The 20,071-nt window shown below is 48.3% G+C and overlaps 1 protein-coding gene across 1 annotated transcript in view; it reads right to left on the bottom strand.

Moving 5' to 3' along the window:
• Positions 1-8,685, bottom strand: part of PLPP3 (phospholipid phosphatase 3) — a 45,820-nt gene extending 37,135 nt beyond the window's left edge. Inside the window, exon 1 of the mRNA XM_054833992.1 lies at positions 7,923-8,685. Within this exon, the coding sequence (XP_054689967.1) occupies positions 7,923-8,061 (139 nt within the window). The 5' untranslated portion in view covers positions 8,062-8,685. The remainder of the gene's footprint in view (positions 1-7,922) is intronic.
• Positions 8,686-20,071: the final 11,386 nt, after the last annotated feature.

Consider the following 20,071-nt stretch of genomic DNA (forward strand, 5'->3'; position numbering starts at 1 on the left):
CAAGAGGGATGGCTGCCCAAAACCACTAACCAGTAACTTTCACTTTTTCTGCTTAACCCCATGGAAGGAAGAACCACATTGTTCTCAGCTCCTCCAGCCAGCAAAGTGAAGCAGCTCCAAGAGGTATAGCCTGTCATCTGCAAATGCCCAAAGCGGTGAAAGACACCTCAACACCACAGCTACCTTCAGCGCTCAGGGTGAGGTCTGGGTTAGCCCAGCGATGCCGATCCAGCCTCATGTTCCTGTGTCTCTTGGGCACTGTAGGCCAAGCCCACTGGTATGTTTTATCAGAAAGGCTGGAGGCATCTCCCAAGCTTCTCTGTGCTATGGTCAACACAGCTTTCATGTCTTTTTGGGCAAGGAATGAAAAATCTTGGGAAAGTATTGGAGAATTATGAACACTCTCCACTGATTCAGCATCACCAGCATCATCAGACCAACTGCAGCTTCATTTGGGCTTTGGCTGGCAGACCCAGCCTTGCCCTGTAGCTCCTGACTGAAAGCACCATACGCTCAGATAAGACAAGCTCATATATGGGTGCAAGCTACAGGCTGGAACAAGAACACACAGCATAAAGAGCACAGGCATTTTCAGAGCATCAGAAGCTCTGGAGTTAAATTACATGTTCTGCTTATAACATTTACTTGATGCGGAGAGTTGGTTTTCAACCCTCTGTCTTCAAAACATCCCATGCATGTGAAAAACAAGCCCACTTATGTGACCAACTTGAAAGGACGGAGTCGATAGGAATTTCTGATACTTAGAAAGCCACCAGGACAAGCCTAATTTTCAAACTTTTTAATACATTATCTTGGTAACAAACTTATGCTTAAGGCAAGTTTTCCGATGGTTTGCATCAAAAGCTATATGAAGACACTTCAAATTCCTCTTTATTTGGTGATGTTCTGCCTCCCAAGGTCTAACTTGAGGAGCAGCTTCTGCTGATCACGATCCCACCGCTCCAGCTAAGCCAGAGCACGCAGCTAATGACCAAGAAGGGATTCTCGAGCATGACTTTCCCAACAGCTGCCCCAACACGACTGCGTACACGGACACCTGACCTGCCCCAAAGAGCTTTTCACCTGCTGACATTGCGGAGCGGGTAGTGCTTCTCCAAGGTAGACATCATGGGAGAGAGCAAACCAGGGACAGATGGGGTGGCTTTAAAAGGGATAAGAATGCCCTTCTGAGAAAGTGGCCATGCTGATCCACGAGATGTGATGGACAGGGGAGCTTCTTCCCAGCTTTCGGTGAGACGCCCCCAGCCAAGCTATCCGCAAAGCCAGACTGAAGGCTGGGCGCAGGCAGGACCATCACCCAGGCAGCGACGCAGCCTGCGGCACCACGTTCGCAAGGTGGGAAGCACAGAGGGCTGCTTTGGCCTCGGCTGTACCAGGGGTCCCACACCTCTGCCACACCAGCCAGTGGAAAAAGAAAAGAAAAAAAAATTAAGTGTATTCAGAAAACTGACTTCAGACTTTATCATTACAGAATAAATGCTGGATTATTTTAATTTATCTTTTTTTTTTTAGGCTTTATCATTCACTTGGTTGTCATTTTCAAACCTTTTTTTTTTTTTTTTTTTTAAAATACAAAATCTGACCTATCAAAAGACCCCCAACACCACTACAGAAGCCAGGGCCCTAAAACAGAACAACAAAAAAAAAAAAAAGTGACAGCACTTGTACTAAAACCCCAGCTGGCATCCTGCTGCGCAGGAGGGAAAGCTGCATCCGGGGAGGGGGTTTCCCTGCTGCCCCCCCTCCCCGGACACAACCCCCCCCTGGGGATGCGCGGGGCCAGGGGAAGCTGCCGTTCTCAGCTCTGGCTGTGTTGAGGCTGGAACAGGAGGGTTTGAAGGCTGCTGCCTTTCCCCGCGCTGCCTTCAACAGGCATGCCCTTGTTCGAGGCGCAGGCAGACTGGGCGACCACAACGGTCCCTTCTGGATTACCATGGATGAAGCAGGAGCATTGTATGAATGAAATGGAGAGGACGGAGTCTGCTCCGCCACAGCAAGCTACAGAAAGCTAGGCTGGGGATTTCCCCCCACACACACACTCTTCTCTTTTTAAGAGATTTCAGACAGAGATGGAGGCATGCAAACGCCCTTCCTATCTCAGATGCAGGCACTAAAGAGGAGCCCAGGTTTGCAAGACTGTGCCCGTGCAGCCGGGTTCCCCAACTGTGGTATGCAAACCATCTTTGGGTGGTATACGGAGGCACATGCATCTGGAGGATATACCCTCAGCCTGTATCCTGACAAACAAAGTCAGACCAAAACAGCCTAAGAAAGGCATGCATATTAAACTGAGATTAACTGTTTGATCTGGGAGTGATGTTTATCGTATTTGCTGTGCTCACTACAAACAGACAATTTAAAACAAAAATGTCATCTGCTGTAACTGGTGATCCCATCTCCTGCCTGTCTCAGCAGCAGGTACACAAATTCAAAGCACTTCTGGCCATGAAGCAGTTGCACTTAATTCAGCTTTCCTGGAGACACATCTTCAGGCTGGCCAAATTCCACTGGCTTGGGAAAGCCAGCAGATTTATACCCCCGAGGACTCAGTCTGCCATAGGTACAGCATTTCCTTGTGCTGCAATTAACACCTCAAGTATAATTGTCACTAATAACCTGCTCTTGATACATATTTTTTTTTTTTTGCATTGGCTTTATAAAAACAAAAAGACCCCCTATTTTTAACACCTCCAAAATATTTCTCTCTCGTCTTTTCTTCCAGTCATCTTTGGCTCCTTTTGCCTTTCAAAAGAAGGCAAAACGAAGGATGGGTATCATGCTTAGATGCTGACTGTTGGTTTAATACGAAGCTTTTCAAGGCTCAAAAAAGCTCCTTTACTGCCAAGCGATGGTGGCATACAGTCGCACAACCCCACGCCAAGATGCCACCTCTGCAAACCTGCCTTGGCCAAAGCACTTCCAGACCAGCCATCCCCGAGACAGACCCTGCTGCCTCACAGGGAGCTCGCTGCCGCCAAGACGTCCTACAGGTATTAAAATAAGCGATACATAAACATTAACGACCCAACCCCACCTAGGGACGCTCAAAACACAGTGATGACTCGCCGCCCACGCAGCTTCTCGCGTGTGGTACGGACTCAGTCCTCCCCAACATGGAGAAGACACCACCAAGGCGTTGGGACTGCCCGGCTGGTTTAGTACAGTCGGATCTCATTGTCCCTTGCTGAAAATAAGAAATGGTTGGGTCAGCAGGTTATTTTCAGGAGTGCATAGAAAGATGTTACCTACACAACAAGCGAACCCTGCACAGCAGGGTAGTCTTAAAAATAATAAAAAACCCAACCCAAACAAAGCAAAGTTGCTTAGCTCATCAAATTCAACTTTACAACATCCAAATAACTCTAACCTCATCTTTAATTCCTCCCACTCCTTACACTTAAATGACAATCCCAGGCCTGTTTGTGCCGATTTTGGTGACGGAGCAACAGGGCCCCCGGTAGAGCTCAAACGCTTTTTGCTTCTGAAAGCTGGACGGCGACACAGTTTTCTACCCAGAAGAGGAAAGTTAAGAGTAATCGAAACTGTTAGCCCAAATTATAAGATTATATCCCCACTTACATAAACATGTCAAGGTCGTGGTAGTATAAATATTTACTTTCAAAGTTCATTTTAGCATCAAGCTCACTACAAAAGAGGAGATGCCAAATTTGTGAGAAAGCTGAAGAGATACTAAGGTCATAAGAAGCCTATCCATCTGTTGCTTCAAAACCTCCCAAAGGCAGTAAAACTTGCGTTGTACAGATTAACTGGGATTGACAGAAGAGAGAAAATTAAATTAGAGACGGAAAATAAGAAGGGCAGTAAATTATGTGCAGTTTACATCTCACCAGCCTGAAACATATGCTCCCATAAACCCGATTTCCACGAGCCGAGGAAGCAGGTACGCCAGATGAAATCCCTCTATTTTATAGCACAAGCAGAACTTTTTGGAAGCCGTTCTACCTGCGCAAGCTGCACAAATACAAGCTACCGAAGACCTTAATCTGCTCTATCGGCCTTGCTGACACAGCCTTCCCCTCTTCCGAGATTAAACGCTCGACTTAGCGCCCGTCAGCAGAGCGCAGGTGGCTGCGCAGAGTTTGCTGAACACGGGGAGTCCCTGCCAAGGGAAAAACCAGCAGGTCTAAGAGGAGTAAATTTAACCCTAGGTCCTGCACCTGTGGGGCCAGCCTCCAAAATATCCCACCTCAAGGGTCAGGGCAGGAGGCTTTTTCACCCACCCGGCCCACGTCTCCTGCAGAAAGGCGGTGGCTGGTTGCAGCAGCTCCGTGCAGTGTTGCGTCTGGGCACCAAAACCTCCCTGCACCAGGGAAAGTCGTCCCGTGGGACCTGCCACAGCCAAGGTCACACCAGTCCCCACCAGTAACAACTCTATGCTCTGGGCAGGAGGTCCAAGAAACTCCTGGCAAAAGGATGGGGCTGCAATTCGGCTGAGGATGATCAGATGAAGGTGGAGTGAGGTCCTCCCATCACACTTCTTATTTTGCTGCTCAGAGAGTTCCCCACAACGTGAAGACACCAACCGGCTGGACAGTAGCAACTTCAGCCACCCCCCCAGCTGAGCTCCTCAATGACATTTTCAGATGTGTCACGGTGACCAGCAAGACAGGGACAGGGCAGCGGGGACTCTTCCATGCCACCAAACTCGCCTGCAGCCCTAACAATTTCAGGAAGCATCTTCTAATTCTCTAAACAGAGCCCTCCCGAGAGGAGGAAGCAGATGGAGAAAGTTATTTTCCCCCCTCGGATGACCTGCTTTAATAAATGCACACTCAGTTCTTTTCTGCCTCTTTTACCGAGTTAAGCACAGACATGACATTTCTGGGAAGTTCACAGTGTTAGTGATGAAACCTCTCGTTCATGAAAGAAATCAAGGATTTGTCAGTGCCAAGTGCACTCATTAGAGGAGTGGGGTATTCCAAAATATTCAGCTCCCTGCCAACCCAACCCAAGTCGGAAATGCAGGAGAAATGGGGGGGGGGGGTCTGGTTCAGAGATCTTCATCCAACCCACTCCACCAGGAACGTACTTCTGCCAACGGCTCCATGACTTTGCTCCCCACGGAACGAAGATACAAATCTTCCCCTTATGCATTTACTATCAAGATAACCATTGTACTTCACAATGAAAGACGAAAGTGGATCTTTCTAACGACTCGCGCCAAATTAAAGCTGAAGGAAGCTCCTGATAGCTCTGCTTTCTTAAATGTTTATGATAATTGTCTTCTGGGTAATTTGTTTAAATTTGTACGTAAACAAAGAAGAGTTTGTACACATCTACCACCTCACAGAGAGCTGACGTGTGTCATTTCTGAAAGACATTTCAGCCGTAGTGGATTTTTTTCATTTTCCCCCTCATAGAAAACCAATTCAGGTCAGAATTACAGCAGTACCTGCAGTAGAAGCCAAGGCAGCGTCACAGACCTCTGCAAATCAAATGACCGGTTTTAATATTTCCTAAAGTGGTCCTCAAATGAGAAAAAGCCTTCTGTTTCCCTGCTACTCTGAATGTCTTTGGGCAGGCGCTCAAGAGGCGTAACTCAGTTTAACTGCACTGGAGGCCATTGGCCATGTGCCTACATGCACCAGCAGAAGACCTCTACTGAGTACCTCCACCTTAAAACAAGTCATTTCACCCAATTCTGCTTTTATTATCTTACACAGGACTCCATTTTTTTTTTTTTTTTTTTTACTGAACGCATAAATATCCATTAACTTACATCTGTCCAACTTTCTCTTACAGACTTCAGCTAGAGCACCTTTTTTTTCACCTTAAAGTGTTTTGAGTTTTGTTTTTTTACAAGCTCAGGAAGGAAGAAAATGGGAATCAAGTGCTTGGAAACTACAAGCTCCTAGTCTTCCCTAGCAAAAGGCAGAGGGAAGAGCAAGCCAAGCCTCCCGCGAGTGGGGCAGCCAGCTTTCACAGCAACTCATGCCCAGTCATCCACCAGCAGGTCCGATACTACTGGTCTGGGTGTATTTGAAAAGCCCATCCCCAAACACACATCATGGGCCATATCCATCGTGTAATCGCCTCCCTTACCACGACGTCCCACCCTGCTCTTCACCTGCCAGTGATCAGCCAGATCTAAACTTTCCTTCAGCTGTTGAATTCATGCTCTTACTTCTAAATGCTCCTCATGCTTAACAAAAAAAAAAAACCAAAAAACACCCAACAACAAAACCCAAACCAACTCTGGTGTTTACTTTCTGATTTCCACCTGTAGTAACATGAAACAAAGCAACAATCACAGTTTTTGCTGTATCACATTATTCCCCGCAAACAATACCTTCCAGTGATGCTTGATAAGTTCTGTTTACCCACTATCACAAGTAGAATAACACATGTCAACTAATTGCTTTTTCATTTAGGACCCTTAGTCTAGAGAAGGGGGAAGCAAAACCCTTTACCCATTGAAATAGCACTTACTCATGCCAGGAACGCCTGAAGTTAAGAAAACTTGCGTAAATAAAAGTTTAAAAGTTGTGACTCCTAGAAGTTGTTTTACTAGGAATCCAACCTTCTGTTTAAATAAGTGAGGTAAGTCAAGCTAGTTATGTTTCTACTTACACTGGTTTCATATATGGGGTATCAAGTATTTTTATTTTTTCCAGATACAAGAAGACGAAGCTTTCTGCACTGGGCTCTATTCTTGTGGGAATATAAAGAGAAAACCATGCCTCTTTTCTTAATGTATTAGTGCCTCGTAATATACACCAGATGATCAATAAACTACAGAAAAATTAAATCAAACTGACAGTCTTTAAAAAATGGGCTCTAAGCAGAAACAATTGTTTTAAAGACTGTGGTGTCTGGAGTATTATACTCACGTGCTGTTGTGTTATTAATCTCTTTGTTGGAAGCCAGTTGATTTCCCCTGCCTGTGTCTGTCAATTAAATATTCAGCATTGCGGCCACAATTGAACGGGTGATGCAAAATCTTTTTGAGACAGACTGTTGACAGTTTCCTTACATGCCATACCATCTCCAAAAGCCAAGCAGGCTAGCAAACTAAGACCTCTGCCAGAGACTACGAGATGCCTGAGAGCACTTCAAAGCAATCTTTTAAAGAAATGAGTTTAGCGAGATGCCTGCACCGGGTGCAAGAAGGGGAGAGGGAAGAAAGGCACAACCACTGCTAAACCCGACATCAGAGCAACACAAAGTAACTAGAGTGGCAAGAGTTTCTTCTTTCTCCCCCCCCCCCCCCATTATTAACAAAAATACAAGCACACCCAAGCTGCGCGGTTCGTTGCAGCCGTAGAGCACTACCTCCACCTGGAGCTGGCCCCGGCGCCTACCGAGGTGCCGCTGGCCGGGTGGGGTGCGGGGTACGGCCCGGGGGGCACCTCCGGGGGCGCATCCCCGAGCCCACAGTGCCCCCTGCGTACCACCGGCGGCCGGGCTGCCCCCCTTCTCCCCCCCCCCCCCCCCAGCGCCGGGTCAGGACATGGCAGAGTGGGGAAAACGATAAATAAATAAAAGAGTAATAATAATCAGTAAATCGGGGCGGGGGTGTGTGTGTGTGTGTGTGCCGTGCACACCTCTCTACGCGGACAGCCGGCTGCTCCGCTCCCCCCCCCGCCGCCAGCCCCGCTGTGACCCCGGCGGGACGCGCTCCCCGCCGCCCGGCCCGCGGTGCCGCCGCTGCCCGCTCCCCGGCTCGCCTGGGCCGGCGGCCCCGCTCCGCGCCCCGCTCCGCTTTTGTTTAGGAAGCGGCGCGGCCGGGGCACGGCCGAGTTCTGCCCGCCCGCCCTCCCTCCCTCCACCAAACTTTCCCGAAGTGGGAGTCCGGGGGTGCTGGGGGGGGTGGGGGGGTGCAGGGAAGAGGAGCGGAGGGAAGGGGCGCGGGACCCCGCGGAGCCCCCGCGGCTGCTCACCCATGACGAGGCAGAGGAAGTCGAGGCAGATGAGCAGGGCTTTCTTGCTGCTGCTCTTGGCCGGGTTGTTGTTCAGCGCCGGGCTGCCCCCATTCTTGCTCTCCGGCGGGATCGCCTTATCGTACTTGTAGCTCTGCATTATCGGCGGCGAGCGCCCGAGCCGTGCCGTGCCGAGCCGAGCGGAGCCGGGCCGCGCCGAGCCTAGCCGGGCCGTGCCGAGCCGAGCCGCGCCGCCGGGCTCACACGCGGTGCGCCGGGGAGGTGCTGCCCGCGCTGCCGGAGCCGCTCCCGGCCTCTCCGGTGGGGCACGGGAGGCGAAACGCAGGCGGGTCTTCCAAAGTAAAAAAAAAAAAAAAAAAAAAAAAAAATTAAAAAAAAGTAGCAAAACAAAAACAAAAACCAGCCCAAAACCACCAGCAAAGGAGGGGCGGGATGGAAGGGGGAGCGAGGGAGAAGTTTGCGGGTGTCCCAAGGCGGTGGAAAAGTCCTGGAGGAAAAGCCGGGGGAGGGATAAAAATATATTTATGTGTGTGTGTATCAAGCTCTCGGTACGCGGGGGGGAAAAGGTGCGGAGCGAGGAGCCGGGCGATGCTGAGTCCCGCGGGCAGGTGGGCTCGGCGGTGCTCCGCGCTCTGCTCCGCGCTCTGCTCCGCGCTCTGCTCCGCGCTGCGCTGCGTTGGGGGCTCCCGCCGCGCCCGCCCCGGCCGCTCTGGGAGCCACCGGCTTGTTTCTGCACTTTTATTTCGCGAGGTCCTTTCCACCCCTTAGGAAAAAAAAAAAAAAAAAAAAAAAGAAGAAGAAGAGGGAAAAAAAAAATCAGTCACTTCGCCTCGGATGGGATATCCAAGTAAGCACAGCCCCTTTCCTGCATCTGACATTTTACATAGATAATTAACTCCACATTTTTTTCCTGAGGGAAGTTAAAAAAAAAAAAAAAAAAGAGTCAGGAACTAAAGTTTTTTCGCAGACCAGAAGGAGGGAGCCTCTAGCGTTCACAAACCGAAGAGAGGAGCGATGGGAGCAATGGGAGACGGAGGGAGGGAAGGAAAACAACCAGCCGATCCAAGACTGGAGGACTCTGAAAGATGGTAACGGTGTGAAGGGGAGAAAACTAGTAACAAATAACATTTTTCTCCTGGTTTTCCCTCCTCCTCCAGCTCTGCTCCACGTGCTGAGACAGACCCGTTTCGAGGGGATGCGGTGCGTTGTACCCCCAGACCCCGGTGCCTGGCAGACCCCAAGCGGGCTGCCCCAGCAGGGCCGGATCCTGCCCTGCCCGCTCAGGATGCTGAAGGGTGGGTTTGGCCATGCCACCCGCCCACCGGGTACCACCACCAAACCAACTGTAGCAGCTTTGCCCTCCTGCACCAGCAATGCCACCTTGATAAAATGAGTGTAACAAGAGCATTTGGAGTTGGGTGAGGGATTATTATGTTGGTTAATCGCTCCTTTGGTCTAATTAAAAATCATCAAGGAATTAAACGAAGGGTTTCCCAGGAATCCGGGCTGGCGATGCTAGCAGCTCTGAGCAGGAAAGCCAGTGGTGTGGTGGTGGGAAGAGAGTGTGATACCCAAGGAAACTGCTCGGGACAGTATCTAACCACTTTTCTTCTTTTTTTTTTTTTGGGGGGGCTTGTATCTGACCTCAGCCTTCCGTCTGCGTGCTGGCAAACCACTGCCAGGCCAAATCCTGTGCCGAGACACATATCCTGCTGCGTCCCTGGTGTTTCCCTGCCTGCGGAGACATGCAGGCAGGGAGGGCAGGTAGGACCCCCCAGCAAGGACACGCTTCCCTGCTGCTTTTTGCGGAGCTGCAGACTATAACCTGAGCACTAGAGATTGCGCCTCGGCAAGGGCAGGTTTTCCAGGAATCTGTTTAGACACATACCTGGGCATATTGGGGCCAGCCTGGGAGGAAGAAAGTAAAGTGGTTGTTTTCATATTTTACTTTTATATGTGCGGTGTAAAAAGAAAGGGGAAAACAGACAGACCTTGGGCTTTCCTCCAATTCTTTCATTACACCTCAGTGACACGCACTCAGGTGCCATCTCCCACCTTACTTTTGAGCAGACGGCTCCCTTTTGCCCAGTATCGCCCCACAGCACTGAGCACAAAACCATCAGTTTTAGCCCAAAATGGTGCCCTGCGGTGACGGTCACCCACCCTGTCTCTGGAGAACACATCTCAAGGTCTCTCTCTCTTTCCCCTGACCGTGGCAGAGGTGCGGGTGCCTAATTTAGGCTCCTCGGATGCCTGAAGCGAGCGGAAAGAATCCTCACGTGGGAATTCTCCCCCAGCCGAGGGGGCCAGCCCCACGCCAGCTGCGGGCACGCTGCCCAGCCCAGCTCACCGCCTCTGCTGCGGGGCCAAGCAGCCACCCTTCCCTGCACCCTTCGGAGCCTGGCCCTTGGGAGAGGAGCCCACGGCTTCTGGCAGCCGGCTTCAGCCTCCCTGCATCCCCAGATCTGCTGGTCTGAAATGATCCCCACTAAAATTCCCTGGGTTAAATTCAATTTTGCTTTTAAAGCGAGGAAACTAAGAAAAAATAAAAAAAGAAAAGATACTTGTCATTGTAACAGCAAACAAACAACAAAAAAAAGCGCCTTTTTTGTACTTAAAGGGAAGTTGAAATTACAGTTTTATATTTGCATTTACAAGACCCCTCAGGCTACTAATGTTTGCATTTTCATAACAAAAAAGATTGTACTGTTAATTGATGCAAGCATGGGCGCACAAATAAGTCTGAATCTTGGACAATTTCTTAAGGGAGCAGCCACTACGATTGCTCAGTTCACACTTGACAATGGGTAAGCCAGCAGTGCCAAAAAGTAGCTTCTGTGCCTTTGTCAAAAATATGCAAGAGATTAATTGGTAATAATTAATTGTTTATTCATAAATGCAATTATTGAATACACCATGCAACAGCTATCCTTTTAGGGCTCAGCTTTTCCTTTCAGTCAGACTCTAAATTCCCACTATGGATTGAAAGTTTTTGCTGATATAAATTAATGGAACCAATTGCATTTACATTATCAGTGAATTTTGCCCTACATTTTTGGAGACCAACCAATCTCACAACATTTTCACCATCTTCCCATCTAAGTTGGACCAGACCCCCGGTGAACAAGGAATAGAGTACTGATATAATCTATGGGAAGATAAAATGTTTGCAGTAACACTTGTTCTTGCCCAGATTTAAACGTTAACTGGGATATTTCAGAACTCGAAAATATTAAAACAGAAATTGTGTATTATTCATTCAATTGTGCCAGTTTAAGAGAATAAGCTCTTTAAAAGTACTCCTGTAACATATATATATGGAAACCTGCTCATTACATGGCAATAATTTAAAACTGAGAGAAGCTCTTCCTCATTCAGCATGACCAGTCATCATGATCCAGGCCAAAGGATATTGCTTCTGTCACAAAAAAAAAAAAAAAGTAAAAAGTTCCTGTTTTTGCTTTTTTCTCTATCATCCATAGAGGAGCATGTCCAAGGGGACAGTAAGGTCTGGTTTGGGGAAAGGGGAGCCTGTGGAGAGCTCGTGGTTCCACCTGGTACACAGGATGGGTTTGGGAGAGAGAAGGGAATGGTGGCAGCTCCGGTTTCTGCTCTGAGGCTCATGGAAGTAGCTTATCCCACACGTAATTTAATGCAAAATAACTATTTGTTGGAGAGGGGAGCAGATCTGTAGCCTGTCCTGACACTCCCACTTACCCCATCCCACTCTCCTTGGCCCAGCACAACCATGGTTAGTCCCTACAACGTGTTTCATCAGTCCAGCGTTACTGCTGGGGCGCAGCGACAGCCCGTCAAGCAGTACTGTGCTCCTGGGGCTGCTCCTCGGCCGCACAGGATGCGGCCCCAGTGCTCCAGGCTGTTCCACTTGCAAGTGTAGAGAACCTGTCCTGCTCCTCCTGATGTTCTGCAAACACGAATGGTGTTGCAGAGCAGTTTGATGTCTAAAGTGCATGCGGTTGGACGCTCATTTTGATGCACAGCCCAGCACCAAACCGCTGCTGTCTCCTCAGACCTACAGTGGGGTTTTATATAGGAACAACTTTGCTTTTCCATCACGGGGAGGATTTGGCAGCAGGTCTTCTGGAGAGAGGACATGCAGCGGGGAAGGCCCAGGCCCTGCCTATTGTGTTTCTTGGAGCTGTTAATGACCATGTCTATAGCAAACCTAAAATAAGAAAGTGAGCTGTGTTCAGTCCGCTGATTGTTATCCGTACGTTATCTGAGATTATTCCTCACCGAACAGGGAAATCGGAGCAAAGTTACGTGCCGTGCATCGGGTGGCCTAAACTGGAGTCACGAGGCCAGAATACCGGTAAACTTCTGGAAAGTCCAAAGCTGAACCACCACTACCCTGTTCAAGACTATTTTTAGCACCATCAGCTACTGCTGGAGAAAACACCACGAGAGGGGCTGTGAGCTGCGGGGAGGGAGCTGGGGGCATTGCCAACCCCACCCCAAGGCAGAAGGTTAAGGGCAGGAGACCTGCCACGTCCCCCCTTTCACATGCTGGCCGCAGGCAACGGTTTGTCCAACATGCACAATCATTGCTGCCCTGTTAAGACATGTTTGCTAAGGCTGGACTTAGACCTGTCATTGCAGAGGAAGGTAAATAAAAGTGAAATTCAAAGGGGACCCAATTCTGCCCTCTCCAATGCCACTGGGAAGAATCAAGCTTCATAAATCTTCAGGTTATTTAAAAAAATTAGCTGATAAATGTCATCCTGATACAGAGTTTGCTGCTGTTCCGGAAATTGGGTATCCAAATTAATGCAGGCCAGCAGGGTCATCCCTCAAGCACGTGCCTTGGTGACCTGTGGGGTTGGAGGCTTTGTGGTCACGGACCCGTTCCTGGCATCCCAAACTACTCAGGGTCAAATGCATTCGATTTGCCAACAGCCTTCAACTCCAGTCTGTTTTGAAACCAGCTTCTGTACTACTGCCAAGTTTCACAATCCTGGGGCTTCTCCTTCATTTAATTTAGTTCCCCTAAATCTTGCTGGCTCCCGAAATGATGAGAAGATTCCACTTTGCACTATTACAGAGAGGAAAAAAAAAGATAAATGTCAAATGACACGATTACGACAAAAAGCTTGAAAATGTGACCTCCAAATCTCATCTGAAAGATCAAAATGCACAAGCTGTAGAAAAGGGCGCCTTTTGATTTAATCTGATGATTTTTCTGAAGGCCAGATCCCACAATTCGAAGGAGCCTGATTTACGATTTGGGGACTCGGGGGATTGGTAGCACCTTGTGTATAGTCCTAGTTGTGCCTCTGTCTTCTGTCTGCCATCCCTGTCCTCAAAAAAGAGAATAACAGCACCATCTACTGCCCTTCCTCAGCATTTGTTTGGAAAAACCAAATCCTTCAGGTCCATCAAAGCAGCTCCAGCAGGTCATGGCTGTGGTTTTCCACTGCCTGGTGATACAGCCCACCATTGATGGAGAAATTGGAGCCAACTTGGACTGCAAAAATCAAAAGCAGCGTCTTAATTATAAAAGACACACATTAATTATTAGAAATTCCAGCCCTGAATAATACACCTTCTCCCCAACCGGTGGCATTAAAAAGCATTTCAATAGACCAGTATTTTCATATAGTTCCCTCAAATCCTTTCATGTGTTTATTAGCAGAGCCTTAAAGGGCTGTCTGTATAATTCACAATTTCTACCGGGCAGGCATTTTCACCGTCAACAACAGTTAATGAAAGAGGTGGTACATCGCCGCTCGTTTCAAACCTGGTAAAATCTGGGTCTGTGCTCTGCGCTGGCGAGCTCCCAGAAGTTTGTTTGAAAGTCAAGAATGTGCCATGGTTTAATTACGTTTCTAGGTCAGGATCTAAATGAAAGCCCCGTTATAAACAACAGTCTCAGAGGAAAGGCCCACGCTCGAGTTTTTAGCCCCAAATTGATTACCGGTTAACTCAGGGTAGTTAACACATTTGTAATGTCTGGTCTGGAGAACTTCCCAGATGTTTGTTGCAGGATACAAACATTTGTGGTTTATAATGTAAACAGGTACACCTACATTTTTTCAGCCTGGATTGATTTCTGGTCGCAAACTATCTCAATAACCTGGTTGAAAACGCTCAGCACCCAAATGAAAAGTAAAAGAAAAAAAAAATATCTTTTTCCACGTCTAGACCAAATCATTTTATGGGCCACCCGATAGGTTTTGGCATCACCTTCAAAGCATTGAGCCCTTGACGATGAACACGGATGCTGATGGGGCAGGTGCTTGGCTGGCTACCTGCACCGTGGGGCAGCAGGAAAGGCGATGCTGAACTGAGAAGCAGCCGTGACAGTGACATGCATGGGCTTGCATCTTCTGAACACCAGCCAAGACTCTGCTCTGATGGGCTGGTGCTGGAGAAGCCTGGGTGCGTAACCAGGGAAGCAGGGAGAGGCTTTTGAAAGACATCTTAAGCTCAATATACATGGAGCTATGGTGGGACTCAGAGAGATGAAGCAATGCAAGAAAAAGTGACGCACATGTCCCCCGCCCCATGTGGGGGTCCCCGTATCAATCCTGTCTTGCACAACTATACGACATGAAACTGGAGATGTGCCGGGGAAGAGCTCCGACATCCCCCTCATCACCACCTCACGTGAGATGCGAGGATCAGGCCGTCCATTTGTATACAATGCACGAGTCCCCAGGCTTATCTGCTCTCAAGTCTCTATCTCAATAATTCATTGTCAGTGATCCTCAAGTATTTAAATGTGTTTGCAGGGACCAAGCTGGACCCTCCCCAAATATTTGCTTCAGCACATAAATTGGGTTTGCCGTAACCCTGGCCATCCGTGCCTTCATCCTATGCAATGTCCAGGGGGGTGGAAAGGGGCTGCACAACCTGGTTCTGCCATGGAGGAGCTTTCCTCCACCTGCACCGAGACTGTGAAGGAACCCCTTGCAACAAAACAGGGAGAAAAGAGGTTTTTCAAGGATGCTGCTGCAGTGCTGTGGCCTCAGCAAGGTCGTGCCGCAGGTTGACGACGTTTAGACGATTACGCCGCAGCATCCCCTCGAGGGGCACGGGAGCAGGAGGGGGCCGCAGGACCTCAACGTCCCTGTGGGCTCCGAGTCCTGCACTGAGCCTTCAAGGAGCACAGCACACACACAGAAACCTCACCAACAGCCTTCAAAGCCTGCTCTTTGCTCCCATTTATCTTATCTGGCACTCCACTGAAGTATGGATTTACATAATACATACCTAATATATTAATGTTCCTATTCATCGAGAGGATCTCGACACTGTTTTCTTTGAAAGTCTTGCCAAAAATGATCAAGCTCCTTACAACAGAAGATGGTTTTATAGCTCTGAAAAGGATTTTCTCCCCGGTTTGTGTTCTGAATGCTTTCACACAGGCTGTTTGATACTGTGATAAGAGCCAGGACCTCAGGACTGGTAGGATCCATGGTTTGGGTTAGTAGCGCATTACAACACTACAGCACTCAAATTACTGACTCAATACAAACTATTTGGTTCAACACCCTCTTTTTAGCTACAATATTTTCCCAAATTATCTCGCAATATAGCCTTTTAATAGCCAGAAGGGGTCAAGCCAGGCCCACTCCCATTTGTCACATACATTTCCAGTTAAATGCTTTTTTTTTTTTTCCCCTTAAGTGCACAACCCTCGCTTCCCGCTTCTCTTTTCTGTGCCAGTTTAATTTTGCTTGGGACATTGGATTTCAAAGGGCTGAAGAAATGTCTATAAAGAGGAAAAGCCACTAAAAGAAATGATGTTCAAGTTATAATATTGACCTTAATGCAGCTCAAATGACTTTACAAATTCACGCGAGCTGCCTTGCAGACCACAGCATCAAACCACTAGAAGGATGCTATTTTCTCTGTAAAGCCATGCAGATTCACTGCAACATATATCTAGCCTATCTTTTGCTTTATTTTGAAAGGGCTAAAGAAATGTTTGCTTTTATATGAATGTTTGGGCATAAATTCTTCTTCTAGCCAAAGGCAGACAAAGAAAAATGAGAAGTACATTACTCATTTTATTTTGAATAGCGATAATGATCAGATCTTGGAACAAAACGGTGGGTTAGTGGTTCATCTTTCCACCTTCATATCGTATCATATCTTTCTAGAAGACATGCTGTAGCTGAACACAAAGTATTGGGCTCAGTACAGGAGAGGATGAAGTTAGGTGGCTTGAGCTATCCAGAGGCTCAGACTATGGCATTAATGGTCCCTTCTGATCTTCAAAATCTGCAAATTTGCTCTGAACCAGGGATTATGAAATAGCGAAGAGTAAATCCCTTTAAAATTGCCAATAAATGTCACGAAATACACTTTAAACACACAAAGACACAGGTTCACTGGCAGTTGTTGCACAATAGATCACACATAGCTTGTGTGCTCTGTCGTGGGCGCCTTTATCACCTTTGTCCAGTATTGCCAACCCCGAACAGTAAATATCAAAATCCTTCTGTTTCAAAACCCTGAGACTGTTTCGAAATACTGAGGTTCAAAAATGAAAGACAAAGACCCCACAAAATGGTGCATTTTGAGTTCTCCTTTTAGCTGTCCTCGGCTGCCCACCTCTCTCCAGCCGCACGCCCACGTTTACTGCCCTTCTGCTCTTAGTGAAGCTACTCAGAAAGCGAAGCAAAATACCAACCGTGAGGTGACTTTTGGGGTAACAAACCCGACGCCAAAAGCACAAATCACACAAGTCTGACAAGGCACCATTTCAATTTGGTTTTGTTTTCATCTTCTTTCCAGAGCTGCCAGCTTGGGTGGCTCTCCGACCACATGGGCACGAGCATCCGATAATCGGCCCGAAAAATTCTGATAGAAGATTTACATCAAGGAATCCAGCCCTGATTTTATTCTTTCCTCCTGGACTCTGATGAAAAGCTCCTGATAATGATCCTCAAAGAGAAAACATGATGTTTTCCTATTTCTTGACCCGTTCTTGGTCATGTTTTCCACGCTCAGATAACACCTTGCTGTTGGAAGTTGAGAAGATGTTGCTCTCTGTATCACACACCCTACCTGAAGGCGAGAGGTAGAACAGACCAAAACAGAAAAAGAGAAGTGCAAATAAGCACAGTACTTAAACTCACATGAAAAATAATTCCATAAAAGGGGAATCTTGCTTCCTAAAATAGCTTGGCAGCAGGCTGTAACAAGAGACCTTTTTGCTGATGCCAGGGAGACCGAGCGCAACGTGACCGCCTGCCCTTACGAGAACTCAGCCCAGACAACGCAGAGGTCTCTCTGCTGCCACTGTCTGCTTAATGCCACTGATTCTAAAAGAAAGCAATAAACAGCACCCTGCTTCAAAAGTTTCACAGTCCATAGAAATTAAACCTGGCCAGCCCAAAAGGCTATTATTACTGTGCCTTCTTGTGCTGATATGATCTCAAGAAAAACACACATCTAGGTCTAATAACAACAAATAATAAAGCTATTCATACAGCCTGCTGCTTACACGATGGCAATTTCCCCATAATTGCAGGTAAAAGAAACGGGCAGACAAACAGTAGTCTGTAGTAACTCTGGGCTACCCAGGGCTTGGGTTGAAGCTATTTCTTGTAGGTACATATACTTTTGGGAAGAAAACTATTTCAAACTCCAACCGAACCTTGATAAAGCCCTCCTGCATCCTTGCCTGGAGCTGTATTCACACCAGAAAAACACGAGGAAAAAAATAATTAAAAAAAAAAAAAAAGCATGAGCACAAAGGTGTTTCAGAGGGAAAACACGTTCTGGGTGGTGATGAGACCCAGCCCCTTTTGGTGCTGGACTTCCAGGCAGTGGAGCAACCGTCGAACCCCAACAGCTCCTTCCCCGCCTGTCACGCGAATCACAAGACAAATTTACACCCAGGAGTGAATGCCTGTGATTAAGCAAGTGGGGAAACCAAGCGCCTGCCCCCATCCTTTCTCCCTCACAAAGCTGCGAGGGCGGCGAGGCGGGGTGCTGCAGACAGCAGATACTTGCTCTCTGATAAGGTCCGGGCGGCTCTTGCCTGCTGCGGTCTGCCTGGCTGCTGCCTGCACAGGCAGGGCAGCACGGCTCTGCAGGCAGCCCATGCAGTGCTGGATGGGATACTGAAGCCCCGAGACCCCTTTGCTCGTCTAGAGAGAGTGAAATGGCTCAGGAGAGAGCCACCTCCAGCATGCACTGGGACCTGTAGCTCAGTATCCTCCTAACCAGGGACAGAGCAGATGCAAATGATGCTGGTAATTGCACAGCGCTCATTAAATTGTTAAGCTCAAGGTCACCTGCAGCATGCAAACAAGGCAGGGGGGGAGCAGCATGTCCCTCCCATGGCTCCTGGGCACCCAGGCAGCCACCCACGGCCACTTACTCATTTTGGCATCCCATCTGGCTCCTCGCACCTTCTCCTGTGCTTCCATGCCGTATGCATCAGCACCTGTGAGCCCAAGCTTGGGTGCTGGCTCCCGGTCCCACGTACCAAGCCAGGGCTGAGCCGTGGGGCCAAGCACGGCTGCCTCTCCTGAGGAGCTTGTTTGTGGCCTCTGCTTATTTGAGAGATGATAAAAGCAAATATTATGATACCCATGCTGGGGGTCTAATCCTGCCTGGAGCTGAAGTTGAGTGCTCCCTCCCAGGAGGGCACAGAGACGTGAGGCAGGGAGAGATGCTGAACGCTCCCCCTCCTCATCCCCCGCCAGCAGAAAGACACCCTCAAGGTAAAGAGGAGCAAAAATCACCTGGACAAAAGCCATTTCTTGTGGCGCTTCTGCTTTCTTCCAAAGCCCATTAATGGCCTAGGGACAACTTGGCTTATTCAGAAAACCAGGTGGATGAAGCAAAGGTAATTCCCTCATTAGGAAATGTTTCCCAGCTCAGAGCAGCTGCATTTCCAGTCACCTGCAGCTGTCCCCAGGCTGCGCACCAAGGGACGGCACATGAGCAGACAGCAACGTACGCAGCGTGCTGCGCATCCGAGCACCCGCGAGGCTGGCAGCGCGCAGGGAAAGAGAGGATGTGGGTGAACGCAGCCACGCGGGCTTTAATCCACCTTGATTTGTGCACAGTGCCTTTGCTGTTGATGCCCTTGCATTATTTTCCTGCGCCCCGTGGCCCAGCGCTCTGCTGAGATGGTGGGGCAGACCTTGGAGCGAGCTGTACCCCAACGGGATGGCAGCAGGAGCTGGAAAAAAGTCCACCTCCTTGGCCCTTTTGGTTTTTTCCCCATCCAGATAGGATCTTCATTTCTGGATCCAGCTGCAATTACCAATTCAGAGCCCAGGACTGCATTCGGAAGCCCAAATTTCCCCCTTGGATGCCATCTAGTGCTCAGTGCTGGGAGCAGAGGAGCCTCACGGGTGCTGGGAGCTGCCGGGGAGGGGGATCTCCTCCAGTCCTTTTCCAGGGGCTGCAGCCACCCTTCTGGCTTTAAGCTGCTTGCTCACACCAGACTTTATTTCCCAAGATCTTGCTGAAAATCACCTGTGATTTCGGTTGATTAAGCTTCTTCTGACCATTTCCTTCTCTATCTCTTTTTTTTTTTTTTGGTGTCTCTGTAATATTGCATAATTTCAGGAATAAGCAACCAGGCAGCAAGCACAGGCTCAGGAGGTGGGACTCCTTCAGAGGATAACATCTGCTGGAGCCATCTAAAAATCTTTTTCCAATCAGCGGAAAGCAAAGGTTTCCTTGAAATGCCAGTCTATCAGATTTATAGGACAGGGCTGCCATAGGGTGGGGAGTGCCCATTTCTCTCCATTTGACTGTAAAGTGAACCAAAATGGCTCACATGGATACAGCCACCTCTTCAGTGGGCAGCATGGATCCCGTGCAGGGTTGTCCTCCTGCTTTTGAGGGAAAGCACGGGTAGATTTTCATGAGCCGATATAGTGAATTCAAACGTAAGAACTTTCTTCATGGATTACATGAGGTGCAGGGTGAGTAGAGGGAAAACAGGTAGAAAATGGCCTGGCACTTAAGAAATACAGAAGTATGACTTGCAACCAGAATATAAGGAATGCAGAAGGAAAAATAACCTTAAAATTTCATATGAATTGAAAGATGTTTCAACCAACCTCTTTGTATTCTTCTCACCAGAAGCTAGTTCTACTTGTTTCTACTATTTTTTTTCTTTTCTTGCTATACGTCCCCACGCATACAAAGCT

Source organism: Grus americana, chromosome 8 (genome assembly GCF_028858705.1).
Source record: "Grus americana isolate bGruAme1 chromosome 8, bGruAme1.mat, whole genome shotgun sequence".
Taxonomy (NCBI): Eukaryota; Metazoa; Chordata; class Aves; order Gruiformes; family Gruidae; genus Grus; species Grus americana.